This window comes from Mercenaria mercenaria, chromosome 1, assembly GCF_021730395.1.
Source record: "Mercenaria mercenaria strain notata chromosome 1, MADL_Memer_1, whole genome shotgun sequence".
Lineage (NCBI taxonomy): Eukaryota > Metazoa > Mollusca > Bivalvia > Venerida > Veneridae > Mercenaria > Mercenaria mercenaria.
Window position 1 is genome coordinate 117,802,188 of NC_069361.1, and position 27,667 is coordinate 117,829,854.

Here is a 27,667-nt window from a genome sequence, read left to right on the forward strand (position 1 = left end):
GAAACTTGGCACAGTTGTTCACCATCATGAGACGGAGTGTCATGCGCAAGAACCAGGTCCCTAGGTCTAAGGTCAAGGTCACAGAGGTCAAAGGTCAAATTCAAGAATGACTTTGTCCGGAGCATATCTTCTTTATGCATGGAGGGATTTTGATGAAAGTTCGCACAATTATTCACCATCATTAGGTGGAGTGTCATGCGCAAAAAACCAGGTCCCTAGGTCTAAGGTCACACTAAGAGGCCAAAGCAGGGGTGTAAAATTTTTTTTCACACCACTCGCCCTGCAGGACTAGTAGCCAGTAATATCTACTCGCCCTTAGTGAACAGCCACTCGCCCTAATAATTGGCACTTTTAATACTGTCACTTTTATGATAGGAGTATTATGTACAACAGTATTATTTCCCGAAAAATATTTATTTTGAAAAGTGTCTAAAAATTTTGGACACAATAATCATCGTCCATCCACCCGTGTTGAAAGAGAGGGAAAAAACGTTAAAGATTATCGGTAATTATTCAGTTGATAAACTAAGTAATTGACCTTGTTTTCATGATCAATTTACACCCCCTCAAAGAGCTAAAAGAAGTGTGTCAGTATCTTGACATCTGAAGTGGAGATCAAAGCGGTATTTTTGCTCGAGATTGTCATGGTATTACGTCATGTTTTCGCGCCATGTGGCACATCACTGTCTGATCGTACGGCATCAGTTCTTAAAATTGCTGAGAAATAGAAATCAATAAAAAGTTTCTTCTTTAATTTGTTATCAAAAGCGAATGTGCTATATCCCGTATAAAAGGTAAATGTCTCAAACGACAGTTACTATAGTGGATATCCTACCTCTGTGACCTATTTGCCCTCAAGGAATTAACATTATTGTTTGACAAAAAAACCTTTTAAATTGTTGGTCAAAAATACATGTACAAAGATTCATTTAAAACTTATTAAAACCGCAATGACATCACATTGCTTTATTTTAAAATCGCATTTCTATTTACGTTCACGAGGTCACGTGACCTATTCTGCCGCACTAACAGAAATCGGTTTGCCAAAAATCGTTTTACTCCATGTATTGTAATTGCTGCCGCTTTTTCATTATTTAAGATTTTTTTATTCTGTTTTTTGTTCTTTCTGGTCAAAAGTCTGCATTTTATGCCCAGAGTATTCATCATTTATTTACTTTTAGAAAGAAATAAGTAACTAAGATCGCGCTGTTTGAATTTTTACAAATGATTATATGAAAATTCGACCGTTTTTATAGAATTTTGCCTACATTTCGGTCGATATCTTATTAAGATCATTATAGAATTCAAATAGTATTATTTCTCAAGAGGTGTTGAAAACTTAAAGCGAAAATGTTAAAAAATGAATGCACTACGCACGGTTTTTGTGTACGTGTCGATGTAAATTAGATATTTAATACGATAGGTCGCACGTGCTTGTGGAATGGAACATTACCGGCATGACATTTTGGTATCTTTACGATTCGCGGGTGAATTCCAGTCAATCCAGGTAGCGACTGAACCATCTCAAAGTTTGTTGACGTTTTGGAGTTGTAATTTCTGAATTTTGGTGAAGTAAGGACGTAAAAAACCACTCGCCCGATCGGTCGAGTATACAGCGAGGTCCGCTCGTCCTACTCAGACTTTAACTCGCCAATGCGAGCGGGCGAGTGGAATTTTACACCCCTGCAAAGGATACGAGAATGAAAAATTCAAGAATGACCTTGCCCGGAGCATATCTTCTTCGTGCATGGAAGGATTTTGATGTAGCTTGGCACAGTTGTTCACCATAATGAGAGGGAGTGACATGCGCAAGAATCAGGTTCCTAGGTCTAAGGTCAAGGTCACACTTAGAGGTCAAAGGATACAAGAATGAAAACTTTGTCCGGAGCATATCTTCTTCATGCATGAAAGGACTTTGATGTAGCTTGGCACAATTGTTCACCATCATGAGACGGAGTGTCTTGCGCAAGAACCAGGTCCCTATGGGTAAGGTCAAGGTCACACTTAGAGGACAAGGATACAAGAATGAAAACTTTGTCCGGAGCATTTCTTCTTCATGCATTGAGGGATTTTGATACACCTTGGCACAAATGTTCACAAGCATGAGACGGAGTGTCATGCGCAAGAACCAGGTCCCTAGGTCTAAGGTCAAGGTCATACTTAGCGGCCAAAGGTCAGATACAAGAATGACTTTGTTTGGAGCATTTCTACTTCATGCATGGAGGGATTTTGATGTAACTTGGCACAATTGTACATCATCATGAGACTGAGTGTCATACTCTGGTCCCTTCTTTTGAATTACTTCCCTTTGCTGTTACTATAAATAGCTTATATTGTAACTTTTTCATTACAAGTCGTAGGGAAAAATCGAGACCACTTTTCTGTAGTACAACATGCATGTTACATCCAATTCTGAGGTGTATTTTTAGCTATCTCTACCTAGTAAGGATTTTTGTGTGGACTTGTAACTTTTTTTTTTTTTGATTTTTTTTTCTCTTTAAAGATTAACTTCCCTTAGTTGTTACTATAAATAACTTACATTGTAACTTTTTATAATTGACCGAAGGGAAAAACCAAAACCACTTTTCTGTGATGTTACTTTCAAATTTTGGGTGTATTTTAAGGTATCTCTACCTGGTAAGGATTTATTTTGTGGACTTAGAAAAATAAAAGAATTACAATAATTTCTAAAAAAACAAACATTGTAAACAACTAGAAAATTAAAATTCCATGTGCAAATACAGGTGCTAGTGTAAAGAAATTTGCTGTGACGGGCGTATATTGTGACATTCTGGCAATTTTGTTTGAAGAGTATTCAATTCCTACCATAAATCTACTTTGACTGCAATTTTCAGGGGGGCGTAGGTTCAAACCCCACTGGGACCAAATTTTTTTTCCATGTTTTCCTTTTTTCTAGTAAGTTTTTACTTCCTTCAAGACTAATTATGGATATATTGTACAAAAGTGGAAATTTTTTATTTTATAAGTGATATTTTGCTGTTAAATGTGAATTTACCTCTGAATCAGGAGGGGTAGAGTTAGACATCTTTAAAAATACTGAGTTACGTGCGGTAAAAGTTCTCTATTTTGCCTTCATTCTTTAGATTACATATTGTGGAAGAAATGCAGGTAGGTTTTACTATTGCTCCAAGGTTATTTTTGAATGAAGTGAGCAAAATTCAAAACAGACCCACAGGATTCGATCTTATTTTTTTAAATGTTGGAGTTAGAATTCTGTCTCATTAAATCTGTTTACTTGAGGCACCCTAGAAAAAAAATGATTTTTACAGTTTTATTTTGTGTTTTATAATTGTTTAACAATAGTTTGATGTTTCTTTTATCAAAATTAATGCTGTAATGAATTCTTTGCTGACGTTTTAGATAGTGGCCATCACACTGAATTTTGTCTCTTCTTGAGCGTGAGGAAATACCATAAATTATACAAAATTTACAAAAAACGGCACGGTAAAAGTTGTTTAACATTTGCAACACAGTGTGAAACATGGTCAACTTTAAGAATATACCAAGCAAATGCCATTTTTTAAACATTACTATTATGGGTCCAATACCTTAATTAAACTTGCACACAATTTGTATTGGCATAATATTTTGGATTGTTTAGAAAATCATGGGTTCCAGAGTCATGGCCCCTTAAAGTGCCGAAATTTGGCTTTTGCAGCCATATAGAGACTTCATTTATGGTTTGATTTGATACAAAGTTGCAAAATATCTTTAACAACAATAGATCTTGGATCAACACTCTAATGTCCATGTTCTCTTCCTGATCTTCTTTGAACAAGGTCAGAATGTTTGTTTTTATCTCCAGAAATTATTAGGAGAGACATATTGTTTTTGCCCTGTCTGTCCATCCATCCATCACACATCACTTCTGATCAATAACTTGAGAACGATTTGACCTAGAATCGTTAAACTCAATAGGGTCGCAGAGCTTATGGAGTAGACAGCACCTATTGTTTTTGGGGTCACTCCATCAAAGGTCACAGGGGCCTAAACATGGAAAACCATTTCAGATCAATAACTGGAGAACCACTTGACCAAAAATGTTGAAACTTCTTAGGATGATTGGTGATATTGAGTAGATGACCCCTATTGATTTTGGGGTCTCTCTGTTAAAGGTCAAGGTCACAGGGGCCTGAACATGGAGAACAATTTCCGATCAGTCACTTGAGAACCACTTGACCCAGAATGTTGAAACTTCATAGGATGATTGGTTATTAAGAGTTGATGAAATCTATAGATTTTTGGGTCACTTGATCAAAGATCAAGGTCACAGGGGCATAAACACGGAAAACAATTTCCGGTCAGTAACTTGAGAACCACTTGACCCAGAATGTTGAAACTTCTTAGGATGATTGGACACGAAGAGTAGATGATTTTGGGGTCATATTAAAGGACAAGGTCGCAGTGGATAGAAAATGGAAATTCATTTCCGGTTAATAACTTGAGAACCATTTGGCCTAGAACCTTCAAACTTTAAAGGGTGGTAGGAATTACAGAGTACTGTTGTCAAAAATATCAATTTATTTGTATAAAACAAACACAATTTGCCGCCATTTTGTGTATGCTATTTTTGTTCGCGTGACGTCACAATGGCGTCTCTCTATCCGGTTCGCGCGTTTTGTATTTATACTTGAAATGGAATAGAAATAAAAAAAAAAGAGAAAAAAAATAAGGTTTAGAAAGAACCTCCAGTATTGTCACTAACGAAACTTAAGAGTTTCAGTTAGAGGAGTACGTCTCCAAAGCGCAGCAAGTCCCAGTTGCGCAGCAAGTCCAATTCGGAACAGTAAGTCTTCCAAGTGCAGCAAGTCCAGGTTCCGCAGCAAGTCCAGTAAAAGGTGTAAGTCCAATTCGGAAGAGTAAGTCTTCCAAGTGCAGCAAGTCCAGGTTGCGCAGCAAGTCCAGTAAGAGGAGCAAGTCCAATTCGGAAGAGTAAGTCTTCCAAGTGCAGCAAGTCCGGGTTGCGCAGCAAGTCCAGTAAAAGGAGCAAGTCCAATTCGGAAGAGTAAGTCTTCCAAGTGCAGCAAGTCCGGGTTGCGCAGCAAGTCCAGTAAAAGGAGCAAGTCCAATTTGGAAAGAGTAAGTCTTCCAAGTGCAGCAAGTCCAGGTTGCGCAGCAAGTCCAGTAAAAAAAGCAAGTCCAATTTGGAAGAGTAAGTCTTCCAAGTGCAGCAAGTCCAGGTTGCGCAGCAAGTCCAGTAAAAGGAGCAAGTCCAATTGGGAAGAGTAAGTCTTCCAAGTGCAGCAAGTCCAGGTTGCGCAGCAAGTCCAGTAAGAGGAGCAAGTCCAATTTGGAAGAGTAAGTCTTCCAAGTGCAGCAAGTCCAGGTTGCGCAGCAAGTCCAGTAACAGGAGCAAGTCCAATTCGGAGGAGTAAGTCTTCCAAGTGCAGCAAGTCCAGGTTGCGCAGCAAGTAAAGTGAGAGGAGCAATTTAAATTAGAGGAGCAAGTCTAAGAAGCGAAGCAAGTCTAAGAAGCGAAGCAAGTCTAGGGGTACAGCAAGTCAAGTATATCTAGGAAACCTTCATCGTGTGTACTGCTTGGAAGATACCTCAGATATTGTCACCATTATAGTTAACCCAAAACTTGACAAATTGGGGGCTCGTCCGGGATTTACTATAATAATATTGCAGCTATCATAACAAGCATGATGTATTACGATGAATGGTTGAGACTTGGCGAGAGACTTGGATTGTCCGGTGGAGACTTGATCCTTTTCATCAAAGATAAGGAAGAGGAATGTATAGCAAGGGAAGAGAGAACTCAACGACGTGATGAAGAAAGGAGACAGATGGAGATGAACTTTGAACTGCAAATGAAGGAGAGAGACTTAGAGATTGAGCGTTTGAGGCTCAACAGAGTAGACAGTACTGATACTTGTAAGGCGTACAGACCTAAGATTCCAAAGTTTGATGAAGAGCACGATAACATTGACGCATATCTGGAAAGGTTTGAGAGATATGCTCAAAGTCAAAAGTGGGAAGAGGAGAGCTGGGCCATAAGTCTTAGCTCACTTTTAACAGGAATGGGACTTGAGGTGTACACAAGCATGCCACAAGAAGAGGCCTGTAATTACGATTCTCTCAAGAAAGCGATCCTAAGGAGGTACCAGTTGACTGAAGAGGGATTCAGATCTAAATTTCGACAAAGTAAACCAGACCAAGGAGAGTCGGTCTTCCAATTTGTGTCAAGAATAAAGAGATACTTCAGTCGTTGGACTGAACTGGCTGGAATAGAAAAGACGTATGAATCCTTATGTGATTTAATGATGAGAGAGCAGTTTATTGAAGGTTGTTCGGCCGAATTAGCGGTGTTTCTGAAAGAGAGAACACCAAAGTCGATGGACGAGATAACACGTCTTGCAGAGCAGTACATCGAAGCACATAAGGGGACACCTTCAATATTGTCGAAGAGTGTTGCGCCTCAAAGGAAGCACAACTCCACCAGTCATGAGCAGTCCAGTCGAAAGACAGAAGAGAAGAATGGGTTGCGGAAACCTGCTTTATATGTAATAAAGCAGGTCATTTAGCGCGTGACTGTAGACAAAACAGCAGGAGTAACACTCCAAAGAGTTGCTTTATCTGTAATAAAGCAGGACACTTAGCCAGAGATTGTAAGCAGATGAGATCAGCTCCAGCAAAGAATGACCAGAAGTTAGCAGCAGTGTGTGTTCAAACGGATGTAAAAAACAGTCCATTGAAAAACAATACTGAAGACGGAAAATTGAAGTTGGCAAGTGGGAGTCAGTCCCAATATTTGCAGGAGTTTGTACCATTGATAGCTTAAAAGGGGAGAGGAACTTGGAGGTACAGAGAGGATTCGTAGGAACAGAAGAAGTGAAAGTGTTAAGGACACTGGATGCGAATCCGCTGCTGTAAGAAGAGACTTAGTCAAAGAAGAGCAATTTCTAGGCAAAGAAATAGTGATGATCACAATAGATGGGGACGCCAAAGTTGTACCTATGGCGAAGATATGGGTTGATACTCCGTATTACATTGGAGAAATTGAGGCAATGGTACCAAAGTCGTTGATTTGTGACTTAGTCATTGGGAATGTTCCTGGTGTACTTGATAGACCTGATCCTGAATGGAAAAAGAAGATTGCTGATACATCAGTAGCTGCGGTTTATGACAAGATCATTGAGTAGAAAAGCAGAGCTACCAACGAAAGCACTGAATGTGCCGAAGCCTCCTGTGAAACAGAAGCTAATGTGGAGACATTAAAGGCATCACAGAAGGAAGATAAAGCATTGCAAAAGCTGTGGGATTTAGCAAAGACAGAAGACATGCTCGAAACCAAGGGTGGTGCAAAATACAAATTTGCAATAAGAAATGGAGTGCTGTATAGAGTTTATCTTCAGACGAAAGGGGCGTATGACTACGAGATCAAACAGATTGTCGTACCAGCAAGCAAACGCAAAAGAGTGATGGAACTTGCTCACGAATCGATCGTTGGAGGACATCTTTCAGCAAAGAAAACTGAGGACAGGATCACGTCAAGTTTTTATTGGCCTGGGATTTCAAGTGAAGTTGGACGATTTTGCCGATCTTGTGACAAATGCCAAAAGACCATTCCGAAAGGCCGAGTTAAGAAGGTTCCTTTAGGAGACATGCCAGTGATTGAAGAACCCTTCCACAGAATAGCCATAGATTTAATAGGACCTATTGCACCAGTGTCAGACAGTGGAAACAGATATATATTAACAGTGGTTGATTATGCCACGCGATACCCAGAAGCGGTAGCATTACCAAGAATTGACACAGAAAGAGTAGCAGAAGCACTTCTTGACATCTTTTCGAGAGTAGGTCTCCCAAGTGAAGTTTTAAGTGACAGAGGCAGCCAATTTACATCTGACCTGATGAAAGAAGTAAGTCGTCTAATATCAGTGAAGCAACTCTTCGCCACACCATACAACCCGAAGTGCAATGGATTTTGTGAGCGTATGAATGGAGTCCTGAAGAGCATGTTAAAGAAGATGTGCCAAGAAAGACCCAAAGATTGGGATAGATACCTTTCGGCAGTATTATTTGCCTATAGAGAAGTACCACAATCAAGTACAGGATTCTCACCCTTTGAACTTTTATATGGAAGAACAGTGCGGGGACCAATGCAAGTGTTGAAAGAAATATGGACAGCGAAAGAAAATCCTGAGACACAGAACACATATCAATATGTATTTGATTTAAAGCAGCGGTTGGAAGAAACGTGCAAGATAGCAAGAGAAAGTCTAAATAGAGCTCAGAAGACATACAAACATCATTACGATAAGAAAGCTCGCAAACGAGTATTAAAACTTGGCGACAAAGTACTACTCCTGCTTCCGACAGATAAGAATAAGATGATGCTACAATGGAAAGGACCATATGGAGTTGTTGAGGCTATCAACGGAGTTGACTATAGAATAAATGTTGGTGATAGAACGAGAACATATCACATCAATTTGCTAAAGAAGTATGAAGAACGCAAAGACACGATTGCAGCAAGTGTGGCAATTATAGAAGATGACAACCATATTCAAGGTGGAGCGGTAGATGATGAAAGTCTTCTAGAGTTTCCAGGATACACAAGTGGTGAAACATTTTGTGATGTCAAGATCTGTGAAAGACTTACTCAGGAACAGAGAAAGCAAGTCTTAGATCTTCTTCAAGAATTTAGTGAGGTGTTCTCCGAACAACCAGGAACAACTCCTCTTATACAGCACCACGTCGAACTGATTGACCAGAAACCTATCCGAGTGAAGCAGTAACCAATACCATACGCTAAGCGTCAAGATGTGGAAGATGAAATTAAGAAGATGCTGGAAGCTGATGTTATAGAACAATCTGTATCCGAGTACAATGCACCTATCGTAATTGTAAAGAAGAAAGACGGAAGCAATAGATTCTGCATTGACTTTCGACGCCTTAATTCTGTGACCAAGTTTGATACCGAACCTATGGCTAGTGTGGATGATATTCTGGCAAGACTGAAAGATGATAAGTTTTTTACAAAGATCGACTTATGTAAAGGTTACTGGCAGATTCCAGTTGCTGAAAGTTGCCGAAGAATGACAGCATTTTCTACAGACAGAGGGAGTTACCAGTTTAAGAAAATGCCATTTGGAATGGTCAACTCTGGGGCGACCTTCAACCGTATGATGAGGAAGCTGCTAGCAGGATGTAACAACGTTGATAATTATATCGACGATATGATAGGACATACTCAAACTTGGAATGATCATCTTGTTATGCTACGAGACCTCCTCCAAAGACTTAAAGAGGCATGTCTTACAGTTAAACCATCAAAATGTTTTATTGGGTTTGGCAACATTGGATTTACAGGACATATGGTTGGAAATGGAATAGTTCAGATGGAAGAGGAGAAACTTAATCGCATAAGGGAAGCAGCAGTTCCAAAAACCAAAAGACAAGTTAGGGCATTTTTAGGATTAGCGGGCTATTACAGAAAAATTCATACCTTCATTTGCCGAAATAGCAGCACCTCTAACAGACTTGACGAAAAAGGGACAGCCGAATTATGTCAAATGGGAAGCAAGTCAAGATAGTGCTTTTAATACCTTGAAGGATCAACTCACCAGATCGCCTATTCTTCGACTACCAGATTTTTCTGAACAATTCATTTTACAGTGTGATGGTTCAAGTACCGGGATCGGAGCAGCGTTACTGCAGCAGTATGAAGAGGGTTTATTTCCAGTTGCCTTTGCCAGCAAGAAGCTGCTCGATCGTGAGAAGAACTACTCAGTTGGAGAAAGAGAGTGCCTTGCCATAGTATTCGGAATAAAAAAATTCCAGAAGTATCTTTATGGGAAGGAATTCGTCATACAAACAGACCACAATTCTTTAGCATATATCCAGAAATCCACACCAGATAATGGAAGATTAGTGAGATGGGCATTATTTTTGCAGTCATATAAATTCCGGATTGAGGCAATAAAAGGATCAGACAACATCTTTGCAGATTATCTGAGCAGACAAGATGAAGATGATGAAGACAGTCCCCACATTACAATATCAACAGAGGATATGCAGACAGAATAAATCTGAAATTTTTGCCATGATTTTGAAATATGGAATATTTCTTTAGAAGGGGGCTGTTGTCAAAAAATATCAATTTATTTGTATAAAACAAACACAATTTGCCGCCATTTTGTGTATGCTATTTTTGTTCGCGTGACGTCACAATGGCGTCTCTCTATCCGGTTCGCGCGTTTTGTATTTATACTTGAAATGGAATAGAAATAAAAAAAAAAAGAGAAAAAAAATAAGGTTTAGAAAGAACCTCCAGTATTGTCACTAACGAAACTTAAGAGTTTCAGTTAGAGGAGTACGTCTCCAAAGCGCAGCAAGTCCCAGTTGCGCAGCAAGTCCAATTCGGAACAGTAAGTCTTCCAAGTGCAGCAAGTCCAGGTTCCGCAGCAAGTCCAGTAAAAGGTGTAAGTCCAATTCGGAAGAGTAAGTCTTCCAAGTGCAGCAAGTCCAGGTTGCGCAGCAAGTCCAGTAAGAGGAGCAAGTCCAATCGGAAGAGTAAGTCTTCCAAGTGCAGCAAGTCCGGGTTGCGCAGCAAGTCCAGTAAAAGGAGCAAGTCCAATTCGGAGAGAAGTCTTCCAAGTGCAGCAAGTCCGGGTTGCGCAGCAAGTCCAGTAAAAGGAGCAAGTCCAATTTGGAAAGAGTAAGTCTTCCAAGTGCAGCAAGTCCAGGTTGCGCAGCAAGTCCAGTAAAAGGAGCAAGTCCAATTTGGAAGAGTAAGTCTTCCAAGTGCAGCAAGTCCAGGTTGCGCAGCAAGTCCAGTAAAAGGAGCAAGTCCAATTGGGAAGAGTAAGTCTTCCAAGTGCAGCAAGTCCAGGTTGCGCAGCAAGTCCAGTAAGAGGAGCAAGTCCAATTTGGAAGAGTAAGTCTTCCAAGTGCAGCAAGTCCAGGTTGCGCAGCAAGTCCAGTAACAGGAGCAAGTCCAATTCGGAGGAGTAAGTCTTCCAAGTGCAGCAAGTCCAGGTTGCGCAGCAAGTAAAGTGAGAGGAGCAATTTAAATTAGAGGAGCAAGTCTAAGAAGCGAAGCAAGTCTAAGAAGCGAAGCAAGTCTAGGGGTACAGCAAGTCAAGTATATCTAGGAAACCTTCATCGTGTATACTGCTTGGAAGATACCTCAGATATTGTCACCATTATAGTTAACCCAAAACTTGACAACTGTCATCCTACGAATATAAGATGCACAATTTTTACCGAGATTCTGGTCTCGAAGGACCAATGCGTCCTATATATGGGGATAGAAAAAGACCAAACATTTCCCCCGGCTCAAAAATTAAGAAAATCAATCTTTGTTTACACCGCGTACCTTTATATTGAAGAGAATTTAAGGGGAGTTAAATACCAATGACTCGGGCATAGCTACGAGGGTTGTCCCAGGAAATTGCGAACTTTTTTTATCATTTCAAAACTAAGCGACGCATCAAATAATTATTTTAACTGATGTTATTTCATTGTATACTCTACAGGACTAAAGTGTTTAAAATCAAATATCTGTCATATTATTTGAGTATTTCTTAAATAATGGATGGCAGTCAGTGCTAGCCGGCGCACGCTCAATTTTCCCACTACAAAAAGATATGGCTTCCTTTAGAATTCATGTAACTTACCAGCATACATCTCACAGGATTAAAATTTATATTGTCGTCAACGGCAATGTCTGGCGCGTGATTATGTTGCGTTTCAAGTCATTGACATACATAATGTTAAAATAGTGACGTAATTTTGAAAGTGATGATCGCACACCATTTTAGAAATGGCCACGTCACATAATTTCGCGGCGCAAAAAGTATTCATGAAATATTGTGTAGATCGCGGTGTGACTCCTTCAAAAACAAAAGGAGAAATGGAAAATTCTAGAAGTTTGGCAAATGTTAGCAGGATACTTGTCTTTCCGTGACACAAACGTTTTAAGGAAGGTAAGGCGAGTGATTCAAAGAGAGGTAAACATAAAACTGTAATACTTTCTGCGAAACGAAATTATCTGACGTCGCCATTCCTGAAATGGCATGCGATCTTTACTTTCAAAATTTCGTCACTATTTTAGCATAAGTGATGTTAAAGACTTGAAACGCAAAACAATTACACACCACATGTTGCTGTTAACGATGATATAAATTTTAATCCTGTGGAATGTATATTGGATAAGCTACATGAATTTGAAATGCAGCTGTATCTTCTAAGCTCACTTTTCACAAAGTGACAAGGTGAGCTTATGTGATCGCGCGGCGTCCGTCGTCCGTCCGTGCGTCCGTAAACTTTTGCTTGTGACCACTCTAAAGGTCACATTTTTCATGGGATCTTTATGAAAGTTGGTCAGAATGTTTATCTTAATAATATCTAGGTCAGGTTCGAAACTGGATCACGTGCCATCAAAAACTAGGTCAGTAGGTCTAAAAATAGAAAAACATTGTGACCTCTCTAGAGGCCATATATTTCAAAAGATCTTCATGAAAATTGGTCAGAATGTTCAGCTTGATAATATCTAGGTCAAGTTTGAAACTGGGTCACGTGTCGTCAAAAACTAGGCCAGTAGGTCTAAAAATAGAAAAACATTGTGACCTCTCTAGAGGCCATATATTTCACAAGATCTTCATGAGATTTAGTCAGAACGTTCAACTTGATGATATCTAGGTCAAGATCGAAACTGGGTCACGTGCCTTGAAAAACTAGGTCAGTAGGTCAAATAATAGAAAAACCTTGTGACCTCTCTAAAGGCCATATTTTTCATGGGATCTGTATGAAAGTTGGTCTGAATGTTCATCTTGATAATATCTAGGTCAAGTTTGAAACTGGGTCACGTGTGGTCAAAAACTAGGTCAGTAGGTCTAAAAATAGAAAAACCTTGTGACCTCTCTAGAGGCCATATATTTCACAAGATCTTCATGAAAATTGGTCAGAATGTTCACCTTGATGATATCTAGGCCAAGTTTGAAAATGGGTCACGTGCCGTCAAAAAAACTAGGTCAGTAGGTCAAATAATAGAAAAACATTGTGACCTCTCTAGAGGCCATATTTTTCATGGGATCTGTATGAAAGTTGGTCTGAATGTTCATCTTGATGATATCTAGGTCAAGTTCGAAAGTGGGTCACGTGCCTCAAAAACTAGGTCAGTAGGTCAAATAATAGAAAAACCTTGTGACCTCTCTAAAGGCCATATTTTTCATGGGATCTGTATGAAAGTTAGTCTGAATGTTCATCTTGATGATATCTAGGTCAAGTTCGAAACAGGGTTATGTGCAGTCAAAAACTAGGTCAGTAGGTCTAAAAATAGAAAAACCTTGTGACCTCTCTAGAGGCCATACTTGTGAATTGATCTCCATAAAAATTGGTCAGAATGTTCATCTTGATGATATCTAGGTCAAGTTCAAAAGTGGGTCACGTGCCGTCAAAAAGTAGGTCAGTAGGTCAAATAATGAAAAAACGTTGTGACCTCTCTAGAGGCCATATTTTTCATGGGATCTGTATGAAAGTTGGTCTGAATGTTCATCTTGATGATATATAGGTCAAGTTTGAAACTGGGTCAACTGTAATCAAAAACTAGGTCAGTAGGTCTTAAAATAGAAAACATTGTGACCTCTCTAGAGGCCATACCCTTAAATGGATCTTCATGAAAATTGGTCAGAATGTTCACCTTGATGATATCTAGGTCAAGTTTGAAACTGGGTCACGTCTCTTAATAAAACTAGGTCAGTAGGTCAAATAATAAGAAAATCTTGTGATCTCTCTAGAGGCCATACTTTTCATGGGATCTGTATGAAAGTTGGTCTGAATGTTTATCTTGATGATATCTAGGTCAAGTTTGAAACTGGGTCAACTGCGGTCAAAAACTAGGTCAGTATGTCTAAAATTAGAAAAATATTTTGACCTCTCTAGAGGCCATATTTTTCATGAGAGCTTCATGAAAATTAGTGAGAATGTTCATCTTGATGATATCTAGGCCAAGTTCGAAACTGGGTTAACTGCGGTCAAAAACTAGGTCAGTATGTCTAAAATTAGAAAAATCTTTTGACCTCTCTAGAGGCCAAATTTTTCAATGGATCTTCATGAAAATTGAGCTGAATGTTCACCTTGATGATATCTAGGTCAGTTTCGAAACTGGGTCACGTGCGGTCAAAATCTAGTCCAGTAGGTATAAAAATAGAAAAACCTTGTGACCTCTCTAGAGGCCATATATTTCATGAGATCTTCATGAAAATTAGTGAGAATGTTCACCTTGATGATATCTAGGTAAAGTTCAAAACAGGGTCACGTACCTTCGAAAACTAGGTCAATAGTTCAAATAATAAAAAAAACCTTGTGACCTCTCTAGAGACCATATTTTTGAATGGATCTTCATGAAAATTGGTCAGAATTTTTATCTTGATAATATCTAGGTCAAGTTCAAAACTGGGTCACATGAGCTCAAAAACTAGGTCACTATGTCAAATAATAGAAAAACGTCATACTCAAAACTGGGTCATGTGGGAACAGGTGAGCGATTCAGGACCATCATGTTCCTCTTGTTTTTGTAGTGGGGAAATTGAGCGTGCGCCGACTAGTACTGACTGCCGTCCATTATTTAAGAAAAAACTCAAGTAATATGACAGATATTTAATTTTAAACTCTATAGACCTATAGAGTATACAATGAAATAACATCCGATAAAATAATTATTTGATGCGTCGTTTACTTTTGAAATGATCAAAAAAGTTCGCGATTTTCTGGGACAACCCTCGTAATAGCTGGTATCAGGACCTGGCGTCTTAAATTACCTTTGTGTAAAATGTAAAATTTAGAGCTCACGTAAAATCTTAAGATAAATAAATGCTGTTTTTCATTAAAATATATTTTACAACGCAATTCTGTAACTGATCATTAAGTTTTTAACAAGACCTGTGTAAAACTTTCTCGGCATGTTTTAACACATTTTGCATTAAAATACTTGAAACTCCATATTAGTTTGCCCTGAAATCGATTATCTAGTCTTCAAACATAATTTTGATAGTTGCCTATAATCCTCTTGTTCGTCAAGAAATTCATGCCCGAGGCATTACATATCTTACACCTACTGTCACAATCTGCAAACAATTAACCGTTTAATCATACCCGGAGGCAATTGTTAACATGTGCATGCTAGATTTTAGACTGATCCAATATGATCATAGTCGCTGATCCGTAATGTTCAAAACAATTCGCAAACCAGTCTTAAAATTACGGTATTTTACCGCCATGTGCCAAAGTGTACTTTCGTTTTTACTGCCAACAATATTCATGGAGTGATCAGAGGATGCGACAGTTTAGTGCATACACAGAGTTTATGCTTTTCAGTTTAAATACTTGCACCACATGCAAAAACATTGGCATTGATTTAGCAAAAACCGGCGAGTTTGTACAGACTATAGTGAATTTCGACAAACATAAATTCGGATAAGTGATAAGTGGGTATAAGCATTTTCCCAGAATTCTGCTGATATTTTTTCACTCCATCCTATACAGGAGTGCGACCTATAATCGGCCGATTACAGTAGGTGACCCCCATTGTTATTGCGGCCACTCTATCAAGGGTCTAGGTCACAGGGGGCTGAACATAGAAAACTCATTCCAATCAATAACTTGAGAACAACTCGGCCCAGAATGTTGAAAGGAAGAAGGATGACATGCAGAGTAGGTGACCTCTACTGATTTTAGGGTCACTTGATCAAAGGTCAAGGTCACAGGGGCCTGAATATGGAAAACCATATCCAATTCATAACTTGAGAACTACTAGGCTCAGAATGTTGAAACTTAGTGGGATGATTGAATATGCCAAGTAGATGATCCCTATTGCAGCCAACCACCGGTGTCTCTTAGATTTCGCTCCTGTCCCCTATTGACTTCTTGCATATATGACTATGCATCGGGGGAGACATGCGCTTTTTTACAAAAACATCTTCTAGTTATAATATTGGGTCATCTGGCCAAAAACTAGGTCACACCATAATAATAATGATATTGTTGTAATAATATTTCTGTTTGTAATTTACAGGCGCAAAGTGCAGAAGATGATAAAAAGGGGAGCTAAGAATAGCACACAGTTAGAGGAACAACTTGCCTTCAGAAACGAGTCTGAGGTGCTCAGAACTGAACTGAAGAAAGCTGTAGTAAAAGATGTAAGTATATCTTAAACTTTATCCTTTTGACCTGATGGAATTATTCAGGATTTTCATTATACCTGTTTTTCAAAAAGCGTGGATTGTGTGCAGTGTGTGGATGGGATCAGATATTCAAATATCCAAATCCCTGACAAATATTCAAGTGAAATTTCAGAATTTGGATATTCATAAATACATGTGTTTCTTTTATTGTTTGCAAGTACAATTATTATAAGATGTTTAAAAATGAGAAAACCACAAAATGTTCTATTATTTTACAAATTAATAGCATAATTAATATTCATTTGACACATGGGTTTTAATGCAAATACCTATTGTAAACATAATTCGCTCCAAGATGACTTGACGTAACTCTGGTGAAAACAAAGGGCCATAATGTTTGACTGCTCATTTAGACTCCTAGCAAAAGTTATTTTTAGCTTGTCTGATTCTTGAAAAAAATCTATGAGGTATTGTTATCGATTGATGTTGATGTCGGCCTCGTTAAAATTTTTGTTTAGGTCCACCTTTTTGTCAAAAGCTGTAACAGATCAGCATTGAAGCTTTGCACACTTGTTTATTCTCAATAAGCGACTATACCAAGAACCACAACTCAAAACTGCATTTTGTCAGAATTATGGCACTTTTTATACTTAGAACTCTAAATTATATACCTATAACCAATGCATAATGTCCAGTACTTGCAGACGAGCGATGGCACTCATAGGCAGTGCTTTTGTTTAATGTTAGGCAATGGATCACATTGTTAGAAGTTTCAAGGACACTTTTATAAGAATATCTGAATATCTTGTACAGAATATCCAGATGCTGTTTTAAGTATTTGTTCCCATCCATTAATGCAATGTAATCAAAGTAATTTTTATGCCCCCGAAGGGAGGCATATAGTTTTTGAACCGTCTGTCGGTCTGTCCGCAATTTTCGTGTCCGGTCCATATCTTTGTCATCGATGGATGGATTTTCAAATAACTTGGCATGAATGTGTACCACAGTAAGACGACGTGTCGCGCGCAAGACCCAGCTCCGTAGGTCAAAGGTCCTAAACTCTAACATCGGCCATAACTATTCATTCAAAGTGCCATCGGGGGCATGTGTATGGAGACAGCTCTTGTTTTAATGTGGCTTTCTTGATGTTTCTTTCTAAACTTGCACGTGCAGTTGTGACAAATTGTCTGAATTTATTTCTTCCATATGTGCTTTATTGCCAGTAGCTTCACATATTTTAGTATTAAAGGCTTAGTTCATGTATGTAGCTTTGATTCCAGTAGCTATTTATTTAAGCCTTTTGCTTGGTTTAGCTGAGACGTTCACACTCACGTGTTTAATATACACATTTCCACCTTGCTTCATAGCCAACTCATATAGCACCAAAAAAAGAAAAATGCGATTAACTTTCTTAATTCTGAACATTCATAAAGTTTGACCGCTTATTTTCTGCCATATGATCATGATTTCTATTCAATTCCTGATTTTTTCTTCTTTTTAACTCACCTGAGCCAAAGGCTCATGGTGAGCTATTGTGACCGCTCAATGTCCCGCGTGCGTCGTCCGTCCGTCAACATTTCCTTAAAAAAATCTTCTTCTTGAAAACCACTGGGCAGAATTCCACCAAACTTCACAGGAATGATCCTTGGGCGGCCCCCTTTCAAAATTGTTCAAAGAATTGAATTCCATGCAGAACTCTGGTTGTCATGGCAACCAAAAGGAAAAACTTTCAAAATCTTCTTGTCCAAAACCACAGGGCCTAGGGCTTTGATATCTGGTGTGTAGCATCATCTAGTGGTCCTCTACCAAAATTGTTCAAATTATCCCCCTAGGGTCAAATATGGCCCGCCCCGGGGGTCACATGGTTTATATAGACTTATATAGGGAAAACTTTAAAAATCTTCTTGTACAAAACCACATGGCCTAGGGCTTTGATATTTGGTATGTTGCATCATCTAGTGGTCCTCTACCACGATGGTTCAAATTATCCCCCTAGAGTCAAATATGGCCCTGCCCCGGGGGTCGCAAGTTTTACATAGACTTATATAGGAAAAAAAGTTTAAAAATCTTCTTGTCTGAAACCACAACTCTTAGACCTTTGATATTTAGTTTGTAGCATTGTTTTATGGTCCTCAACCAAAATTGTTCAAATTATTCCCCCAGGGTCAAATATGACCCTGCCCCGGGGGTCCCAAGTTTTATATAGACTTATATAGGAAAAAGCTTTAAAAATCTTCTTGTCAGAAATCATACGACCTAGGCTTTTGACATTTGGTATGATGCATTATCTACTAGTCCTCTACCAAAACTGTTCAAATTATGCCCCTGGAGTTAAAAGAGGCCCCGTCCTGGGGTCACTTAGTTATTATGTGAGTTATATAGGAAAAATCATCTGATCCTATTTCCAAGACTGTTAAATTATAATTACCTGATGACCCCAAGTAATATGATGTCACTTGATTGTGACCTTGACCTACTGACCTACTCACTTGTTTTTTAAGATACAGCCTTGAAATTGTGATGGCTTATACAGTTTTGCACACAAATCGTAAAACTGAAATTCATTGACCATGAATATTACCTACTGACTTTCTTAATATTTTGTCATCAGTTTAACATTTGAAACATGTAGCTCATAATTACTCAGGTGAGCGATGCAGGGTCATCATGACCCTCTTGTTCTTTTGTTGTTGTTTTTTTTGAGATTTTTGTGCCAAACATAAAATCATTAAAAATTAAGTATTAGTATCATGCACATTTAACATACACATTTAACATAAAGCCCTTTTTTCAATGTATGCATCTTTGGCAGGTTTTACACAAAGAGTGCTATGCAGTGTGAAATTATGTTTTGTGAATTGTGAGAGCAAGATTTTCTAAGAAAAAGCTGGAAGTATTTCAAAGTTTAATTTTAGCTAAGGTGAGATATTGCGATCACTTGATGTCCGTCGTCCGTCGTCAGTTGTGCGTTGTCCGTCAACAATTTCTAACAAAAATCTTCTTGAAAACCACTGGGCAGAATTACACCAAATTTCACAGAAATGATCCTTGGGTGCCCCCCTTTCAAAATTGTTCAAAGAATTGAATTCCATACAGAATTCTGGTTGCCATGGCAACCGAAAGGAAAAACTTTAAAAATCTTCTTCTCAAAAACCAGAAGCCTAGAGCTTAGATATTTGGTGTGAAGCATTGCCTAGTGGACCTCTACAAAATGTGTTAAAATCACGACCCCGGGGTCAAAATTGACCCCGCCCCAGAGGTCACTTGATTTTACTTAGAAAAATCTTAAAAAATCTTCTTCTCAAAAGCCAGAAGCCCTAGAGCTTCGATATTTGACATGTTGCATTGCCTAGTAGACCTCTACTAAAGTTTTTCAAATCATGACTTGATTTTACATAGGAAAATCTTCAAATTTTTTTTAAAAAATAAACCAGAAGGCGTAGAGCTTAGATATTTGACTTGTAGCATTGCCTAGTGAACCTCTACAAAATTTGTTCAAATCATGACCCCCGGGGTCAAAATTGACCCCGCTCCAGGGGTCACTTGATTTTACACAGGAAAAGCTTCAAAAATTTTCTTAAAATAAACCAGAAGGCCTATAGTAGACTTCTTCAAAATTTGTTGAAATCATGACCCCCAGGATTAAATTGACCCCGCCCCATGGGGTTAATTGATTGTAGATAGAAAAACCTTCAACATTTTCTAAAAATAAACCAAAAGGCTTAGAGCTTAAATATTTGACATGTAGCATTGCCTAGTGGACCTCTACAGAATTTGTTCAAATCTTGACCCCCCAGGGTTAAATTGACCCAGCCCCAGGGGTTACTTGATTGTACATAGGGAAATCTTCATAAATTTGCTAAAAATAAACCAGAAGGCCTAGACCTTAGATATTTGATTTGTAACATTTCCTAGTAGACTTCTACAGACTTTGTTCAAATCATGATCCCCGGGATAAAATTGGTCCCGCCCAAGGGATTACTTGATTGTACATCGCAAAATCTTCCAAAAAATGTCTAAAAATTATCAGTTTGACATTTAAAACATGTAGCTCATATTACTCAGGTGAGCGATCCAGGGTCATCATGACCCTCTTGTTAAACAAGTGTTCATTTTTGCTTGTACAGAAAAACATACTTCTTTGTTTCTCAGAAGGAACTAATTGGATTTCATTTAATATTGGTAATAAAGCTTGGGTATCACTGTGATTGCATGTCTTCAGTGATTTACAGTGCAGTGATTTTTAGCTACAAGTATTATTTGTCTGGAAATAACTGGATCTGTACCAGATCTAGTTTTGCATGTTGCTGGTGCTGTCTGGTTAAATGATTTTATGCCTATTACTGAGGCTTATTCATACTTTATGGTAACAAGGCTGTGTGTTCTTAAAAGTCACTGTATAATGGCTTGAAGTACCATCTATTTTCACTTATAAGATGCATTTTTAGGTGTCATATTTCCAGCTCAAAGACAGGGTAGCGTCTTATATGCACGTGCTACAAGGAAATTAAAACATTTTTGTTTTAATCTTGAATTTACAGCTCAGGACATCTTTATTTTTCTTACTGCAAACCGTTACTTTCATAAGAGCTATAGCTTTTAGACTTTCAACACTTGCTTATGTAGGTCAAAAACTTAACCCTCCCTTGCATTTTGTGAGAATTATGAGCCGTTTTAAGTTAAAAATTAATATGTCTTGGCAGCTTTTTGTTTGAAGTCACTTTTCTTGAATACCTACTATAGCTTTGAATCCACATAAATTTGTTTGTCATCAATTAGGATGAATTAGAAGGCCAAGAACCATAACTCTTATATATTGTCCAGCACCTGCAGACAAGGGATGGCAGTTGTAGGCAGTATGTTAATCTTAGAAGAACTTTTTGAAAGTCTGTATCTGTCTTAGTACTTGTACTAGTGCTTTTGCTTTATATCAATTTAACAGGACCTACGGCACAGGTCAGATCAGAGGACAAAAGTTTTTACAACAAACATGAAAATGGCTAGTAATCTTTACCACGGATCTTCAGCACCACAGAAGATGAAAATGATGGAGGCACGAAAACTAAAACATACTACTGATGACAGATTGGTGGCACAATATCATCAGTACAAAAGCTAAATGTGCACAGCATCTGATGATGTTGATAAATTTTTACATGACTGTATATATTTGTACATCATTTTTTGAGTTTAAACCTTGTACAGTAGAGTTTTCACACATATATTATTATTTGTTTCTCACCTTCTGAGTAAGATAATCTTACCTCAAATTGTTGTCTCACACTGGTCACAGACTACTGCAGTTCATGAAGAATAAGTATTCTCACTTATCGGACAGAAGAATCTCTATTTTTAGAAATGCTGGAAAATCTTATCTCACATCTTATCCCACACCCCTGTGACGGACTACTTCATGCACTGAATATACATATTATTTATGTAAAATAATTAAAAATCAGGTACCTTCACCTTTTCTCTCCGTTCTTATAGTGCATTTCTCGATTCAAAATTAGTTACTTTATGAAAAGTATGTACTGTTACGCTACAAACGATAAAACTAAAGCGGAAAATTGTTATTGTGCTTCGCTAAAATGTCATGACGTAATTTCTGCTTATGTTTGTTTTCTCTCATGTTTGTTTTCATTGTTTCTGTTGTGGTAAGTGAGAAATAGAAGCCATCACTGGTGTTTGGTGAAGATCGGAAATCCCAACCCTCGGGCGCACCGCTCAAGTCTTAAACTCGGCACAGCGGTGCGCCCTCGGGTTGGGATTTTCTGATCTTAACCGAAGACCAATGACAGATTCTCTATAGATCTTCGTTAGAACTGTAAATTACTCGTCAAATTATCATTGTTTATATGTACATGTGTATTTTTAAACAGTGTGCATTGTTGTTAACCTTGTATTGTTGGGTAGATATGTATATAAATTGGTCACAACCTTTAGGTGCCATTTTATTTTCTTTCAAATGTATGAGTTGTAAAAATTTTGAAATTTCGTATCAGTTTTATAATTGTTGTTACATTGTTGTTAAAGTTTGACATGCATACACAAAGAAGAGTAGCAAAGTTTTGGATGGTATCCATAACATGTCGTGACATCCTATTTATACTTCTGAGAAACAGAAACAGTTATTAAATTTATTTAATTTAGTTTATTTAGTTCAGATAAGTTATTCAAAATGTGTTCAGCTTAAAGAGTAATATGTGTATAATATGTAAATATTTTATTATTATTTTTATTTATTATTAACTATAGGCACTAGCTAGGCAATGCTTTATTCTCCTGGATGATTATGTTCCTGAAGGGCAGCATATAGTAATAGGCCATCTGTCTGACCCCTTGGTTTCCGATCAATAACGTAAGAATGTTTTGAAGCAGAATGTCAAACATGGTGGTCAGGTTGGCCTTGACTGGCAGATGAATTCTATGAGAGGATTATTTGAAGATTTATCGCAACCTCCTACTGTTATAGAGTATTGATCTTGTAATAAACAACTGAGACAGTATAAACAGATTTTGTGCCCACATGTTATACAATAACAGCTTACATAAGTAAATGACTCGATATTCGGAAATTTAAAATATACATTCTCACACCCTATAAATGACTGTAGCCCCCCTCTTCCTCTTGCGAGTGATCAAAACAATAAACAGACACGCGAAAGGTAAGAATCGTCTTCAAATTCATTATTTTGTTTTACACTGTATGTGTATTAAAGTTTAACGATAAGTCTAACATAAATATGTGTATATGGTGATATAATAGATGAAACTGACAGGTAATATTTACAAAATGTTGACTGATCACACTCATTGCATGAAAATTCACCCGACCAAGCCACGAAACTGATGAATATCACGCCAAATTGATTTGTAATCCAATTATCCATGATGCTTTCTGTAATATGTATGCATACTTCATAAATATATGTAAATAAAATGTTTCGGATTTATTGCGTTTTTGAATGAAATTGATTTTCATCTAGTCTGTGTAAAAACATTAACTGTATGCCGACTTGCCAATTTTGATATTTGATCTGAACGCGTATTTGCGAGTGATACTGTATTCCATCTTGCGATTACAGTAGGCGATTTATGTTCTTGAAAGGCGTAAATGAAATTTAAAAAAAAATGCATACAAAATTGTCTCTTTTGATCAGTCGTCATGTTTATAATGTCATTTAATGTCGATCCCCTCGTGCGATGCTTGTACTAATCCATTGGAGTGTCTGTGACTCGCTATCCTACTTAATTAAATAATTAATTGAATGCTTCAGCGTCGTTTACATGCAAGTATTCAGTGTTGGTTTTACACACATATGTCACAAACTGACATACGGGCCTCAATGTATCTGTAGTGTAAATACAGATATCATCTTTTTGTAAATTTTTGAGTTATTGAGGTAAATGTCAGATTTTACGCATAAAACACCTCTCATGTTTTTCTGTATTTCATAAGTTAAATTTCCATGTAAATTTTATTAAATTCGATTCAGTAACAAGAAAGATGGTATTTTATAAACTTCAGTAATTTATGTTTTTATCCCCAAAACCACTATAACGGGCCTTAAATTGTAAATTTCAATCCGCCCCAAAGTAGTCAGATTTCCCGGCTATATCGTGATTCCCGTGAAAATGCAAATAGTCAGAGTGCACGCATAAGCCGTGAGTCCCATGAAATTTAGTATTTGGCGGGATATTACCCTACAAATAGACTGGATTAGATATGCCTAGTGCACACCACTTTCGACATTAGACGAATTTACGTCAAATTGATATTATATTCATGCTAGCTTTTGTATTACGTTTATTTCGCATTGCATCGTATTAATTTGTGATTGTAAATAATAGCTGCAGTTTATCATTTCCTTATCTATAATTTTTCGTCATAAACTTTTAATATATTTTCCATACTTTAACTTTAGACTTGTTAGTAATTTTAGAAATAATGGAAGTAATAAGTGACGTATTTTAATCACGTGACGTTTGAACTTAGTAGCACATATATTTTGTATAAGTAGCACGTATTATTTATGGGAGCATTCGGAGGTATGGTGTACCCAAAGGAGCAGTTTTATGCCCTTACTTATTTGTTTTGCTATGGTGCTTACCATATGTTATATATTTTAGCTTCTTCCACCAGACGACTTTTACCTGGTGATGCTGTCACGACCCGGAAGTACAATATCCGAGGTTCATTTGTCTTCTCTCGCCTGGATGTGATTTTCCCAGCGCAGAGCTTTTGTCCCATGGTTGTAAACCGCAAAGACAATGATTTTTGTGATCCACTGAAGTCAGCTCAGGGATGCAATCACCTACCATCAGAGGGAGCCAAAACGGAGTCAACGTATTCACGGTTTAAAGGGACTTTACCTGAAGATATGTTGCATTTTTGTGCTACTTAAAGTTCAAAGTTAACGGAAACATCTGTGTCAACGAAAAGTCAGTGTTAGAACTTTATACTTCATAAAAGAGTTACTGGGCTCAAATATTTTCTTTCTTTCTTATAATAAGATTTTTTCCCACTTTTCATTTATTCATTGTAAATAATCATTTTCTGTAAATAAATTTGTAAATATTGTAATGGGTGTTGATTTGTTCTGATAGTTATTGTCCCCGGTACGTCAATCCTGTCACAACATATACTATCATAAAATACGAATTAGAAACTGAAAGTATAAACAGGGTCCCTACTATTTCATGCAAGAAATTAACCGTCGATTCCCTACGGAAATCATGGTTACCTGACGATTTTAAAATAAATATGAGATGAGACAGGAGGGGACTTTAGGTTGACTCCCGTCTGTCTGTCCGTCTGCAACAAAATGATCCTCTGATTTAAAAAAAACTATTTCACCCGCAAGTATCCTGCGAATAAACGTATAAATAGAAAAGGATAACGAAAACATTACCGGAAAAGTCGATTAAGTCCTTATTGGTAATTCAGAGTTTACTTCATGGTAAACCAGTCAACATGATTCAAAAGTAGTACAACTATTTTGTCACGAATGGCCTAACGGTTTAACTACCCGATTCCCCCTTCCTCAATAATAACATAAACATGTTATCGTTACAAATACCGTGCGCGAGTAGTACAGCCGTCATGATTACTACCTGTTAAGATTTACTGCTATTTCTCAGGTTAGAAATAATTTACATTTGATAGTGATAACACGTCAGGAATCTGTCCTTGCGGATTTGACATGGTGACCTAGTTTTTGAGCCCAGATGACCCAATATCAAACTCGTCCAAGATTCTGTTGATGGTAACATTATGACCAAGTTTCATTAAGATTGGACCAAAAGTGTGACCTCTCAGTGTTACCAGTCAAATTGTTAACGACGGACGAGGACGACGGACAACGGACACAGGGTGATCACAAAAGCACTTCTTGCTCAGGTGAGGTAATAAACCAACCCTCATTTTTTCCTGTAATGGCACTTCTGCTTGTAAAATGGGAACTTATTTCATTCGCAGAATGTATTTTCAGTAAAATAAGACAAGTTTAATGTTAAAGTTCATGTGTTTATGGCAAATACAAAGACAAAACTAAAATAATGCTGTTTACTGTGCGACGCTGTCAAGAAAGCGATCAACAAAGGATTAGTGGATTCAGTCTGGCACCGTTTCACTCCAATTCACCCCATTCACTGTTCATATTTTCACACCTTATTAATTGTAGTTGCGATTATATACTGGTTTCAATGGTTTGAAATTCTAAAAAGTATAGAATTGTATGCGACACATCGTCTAATTATGGTCTCATGATGGTGAACATTTATGCTAAGTTATTTCAAAATCCCTTAATGCATAAAGAAGTTACGGCACTGACACAAAGAAAGCAGACCATGTTTTACCTTTAAGTGTTACTTTAAAAAGAAAAAGGAAAATAATAAGATGGACATTAAGTAGATATTGCCGATGTTTGTACGTAATCTTTGAGAGAGACAGGTGTAATAGCACTGAAGTAATTGCACAACCAAATATATGAGGACACATATATAAACAGACCGAACAGACAAACCGCATGTTGACCGCTATATTCCACCCTCCGTCAAACTTTGTTTGCGGGTTATAATTATGAAGAAGTACTACAGGAGCATAGGGAACGCCGATATTTTATAAAGAAATCACTCACAAACAGGCATACAGTCTGTTTTACGAAACTCGCAAGGACTTGTACAGTATATAAACAAGCATGCATACAATCAGGAAATAACACCGAATCTTCTTTCATTGACGGTTATAAACAAATTGGAGAATTTATCAATGATTTGATTTTATTTTACCAAACTAGTATTGTTTCTTTATCCATGAAACAGTGAAATTTACATGTAGGTCATTCTTCAAGCAAGAAAATAAGTACTTTTGACGCCGACAATGTACAATTCTGGACAAAATCAGTGATCAATCGAGTTTTTTTGCTATAATTCTACCTGTCATCACACTAACACATTATATACAAAAACAAATCATGTTCAGCTTCCAATAAAATGTAAATATACATACCTTCAAAGCAAATCAGTCACTTTAAAATGTTATTTTTTAACTTTTAGCTGTCCGTTTATTGTTTTGATCACTCGCAAGAGGAAGTGGGGGCTACAGTTGTTTATAGGGTGTGATTCTATGCATACTGCTTCAAGACACTAGAGCTATCTGTGATAACAATATTGCCTAGCTGTTCACTTAAGTTTCTCCATACTGCAATTCTCTTTCTTGTTTACAACAATAACAGGATATCAGAGCAAGGTCAGATGAGCGGAGTAACATTTACACGCAGAACATGAATACGTGCAGCAACCGCTGGTATGGTGCGTCCATACTGAAAACAACAACAACAGGTTTTATCATGAAAATCTGACAATGCCGACCTGAAAGAACAATTTTACAATTTTCAGTGTTAAGAATTATACTTGATGTGATGTGAAACTGTGATATACACTTTATTTCAGTTTCAATACTGTCTCAACTTCCTCTGTTTTAGGGCTGACAATATTAGCCAGAATATAAAACTCTTTGGTTTTCAGTGTAAACTGTTGATACAATTTGGAATGCAGAGTTGGGGGTGGTTAATATGTAATTTTTCTTTTTCTTTGTCTTATATCTTCATGGTAATATAAAATTGTACTTCTATATTGTATTGAAAAGCAATCCATTTTATCATACATTTTTACCATTTTGCTGTTTTTCAAGTTACCTGTTTGTCTGTCAGTAATTGATAACCTAATGGTATCTCTACATGAAACACTTAACATCTGTGCATTATAACTACTGAATATGTAACATCTGTGCATTATAACTTCTGAATATGTAACATGTATGCAACTTCTGAATATGTAACATGTATGCAACTTCTGAATATGTAGCTGTTGTACTTTGTAACATCTAAATATATAGCAGCTATGCATTGCAACTTTTAAATATGTAGCACCTGTGCATTTTAACGCCTGAATAAACAAGAAAATCTTTGGTTTCTAGAGTAGTGCTTTATTGGACTACCAAAAGAAAA

At 37.5% G+C, this 27,667-nt stretch overlaps 1 protein-coding gene across 4 annotated transcripts in view; it reads left to right on the forward strand.

The window, feature by feature from the left end:
- The window catches only part of LOC123545249 (circularly permutated Ras protein 1-like), a 70,076-nt gene extending 42,559 nt beyond the window's left edge, over positions 1–27,517 (forward strand). For all 4 annotated transcript variants that reach the window (XM_053521846.1, XM_053521841.1, XM_053521832.1 and 1 more), the window contains 2 exons: positions 16,046–16,169; positions 21,097–27,517. In XM_053521846.1, coding sequence (XP_053377821.1) covers positions 16,046–16,169; positions 21,097–21,273 — 301 coding nt within the window. In that variant the 3' untranslated portion in view covers positions 21,274–27,517. The remainder of the gene's footprint in view (positions 1–16,045; positions 16,170–21,096) is intronic.
- The last annotated feature ends 150 nt before the right edge of the window (positions 27,518–27,667 follow it).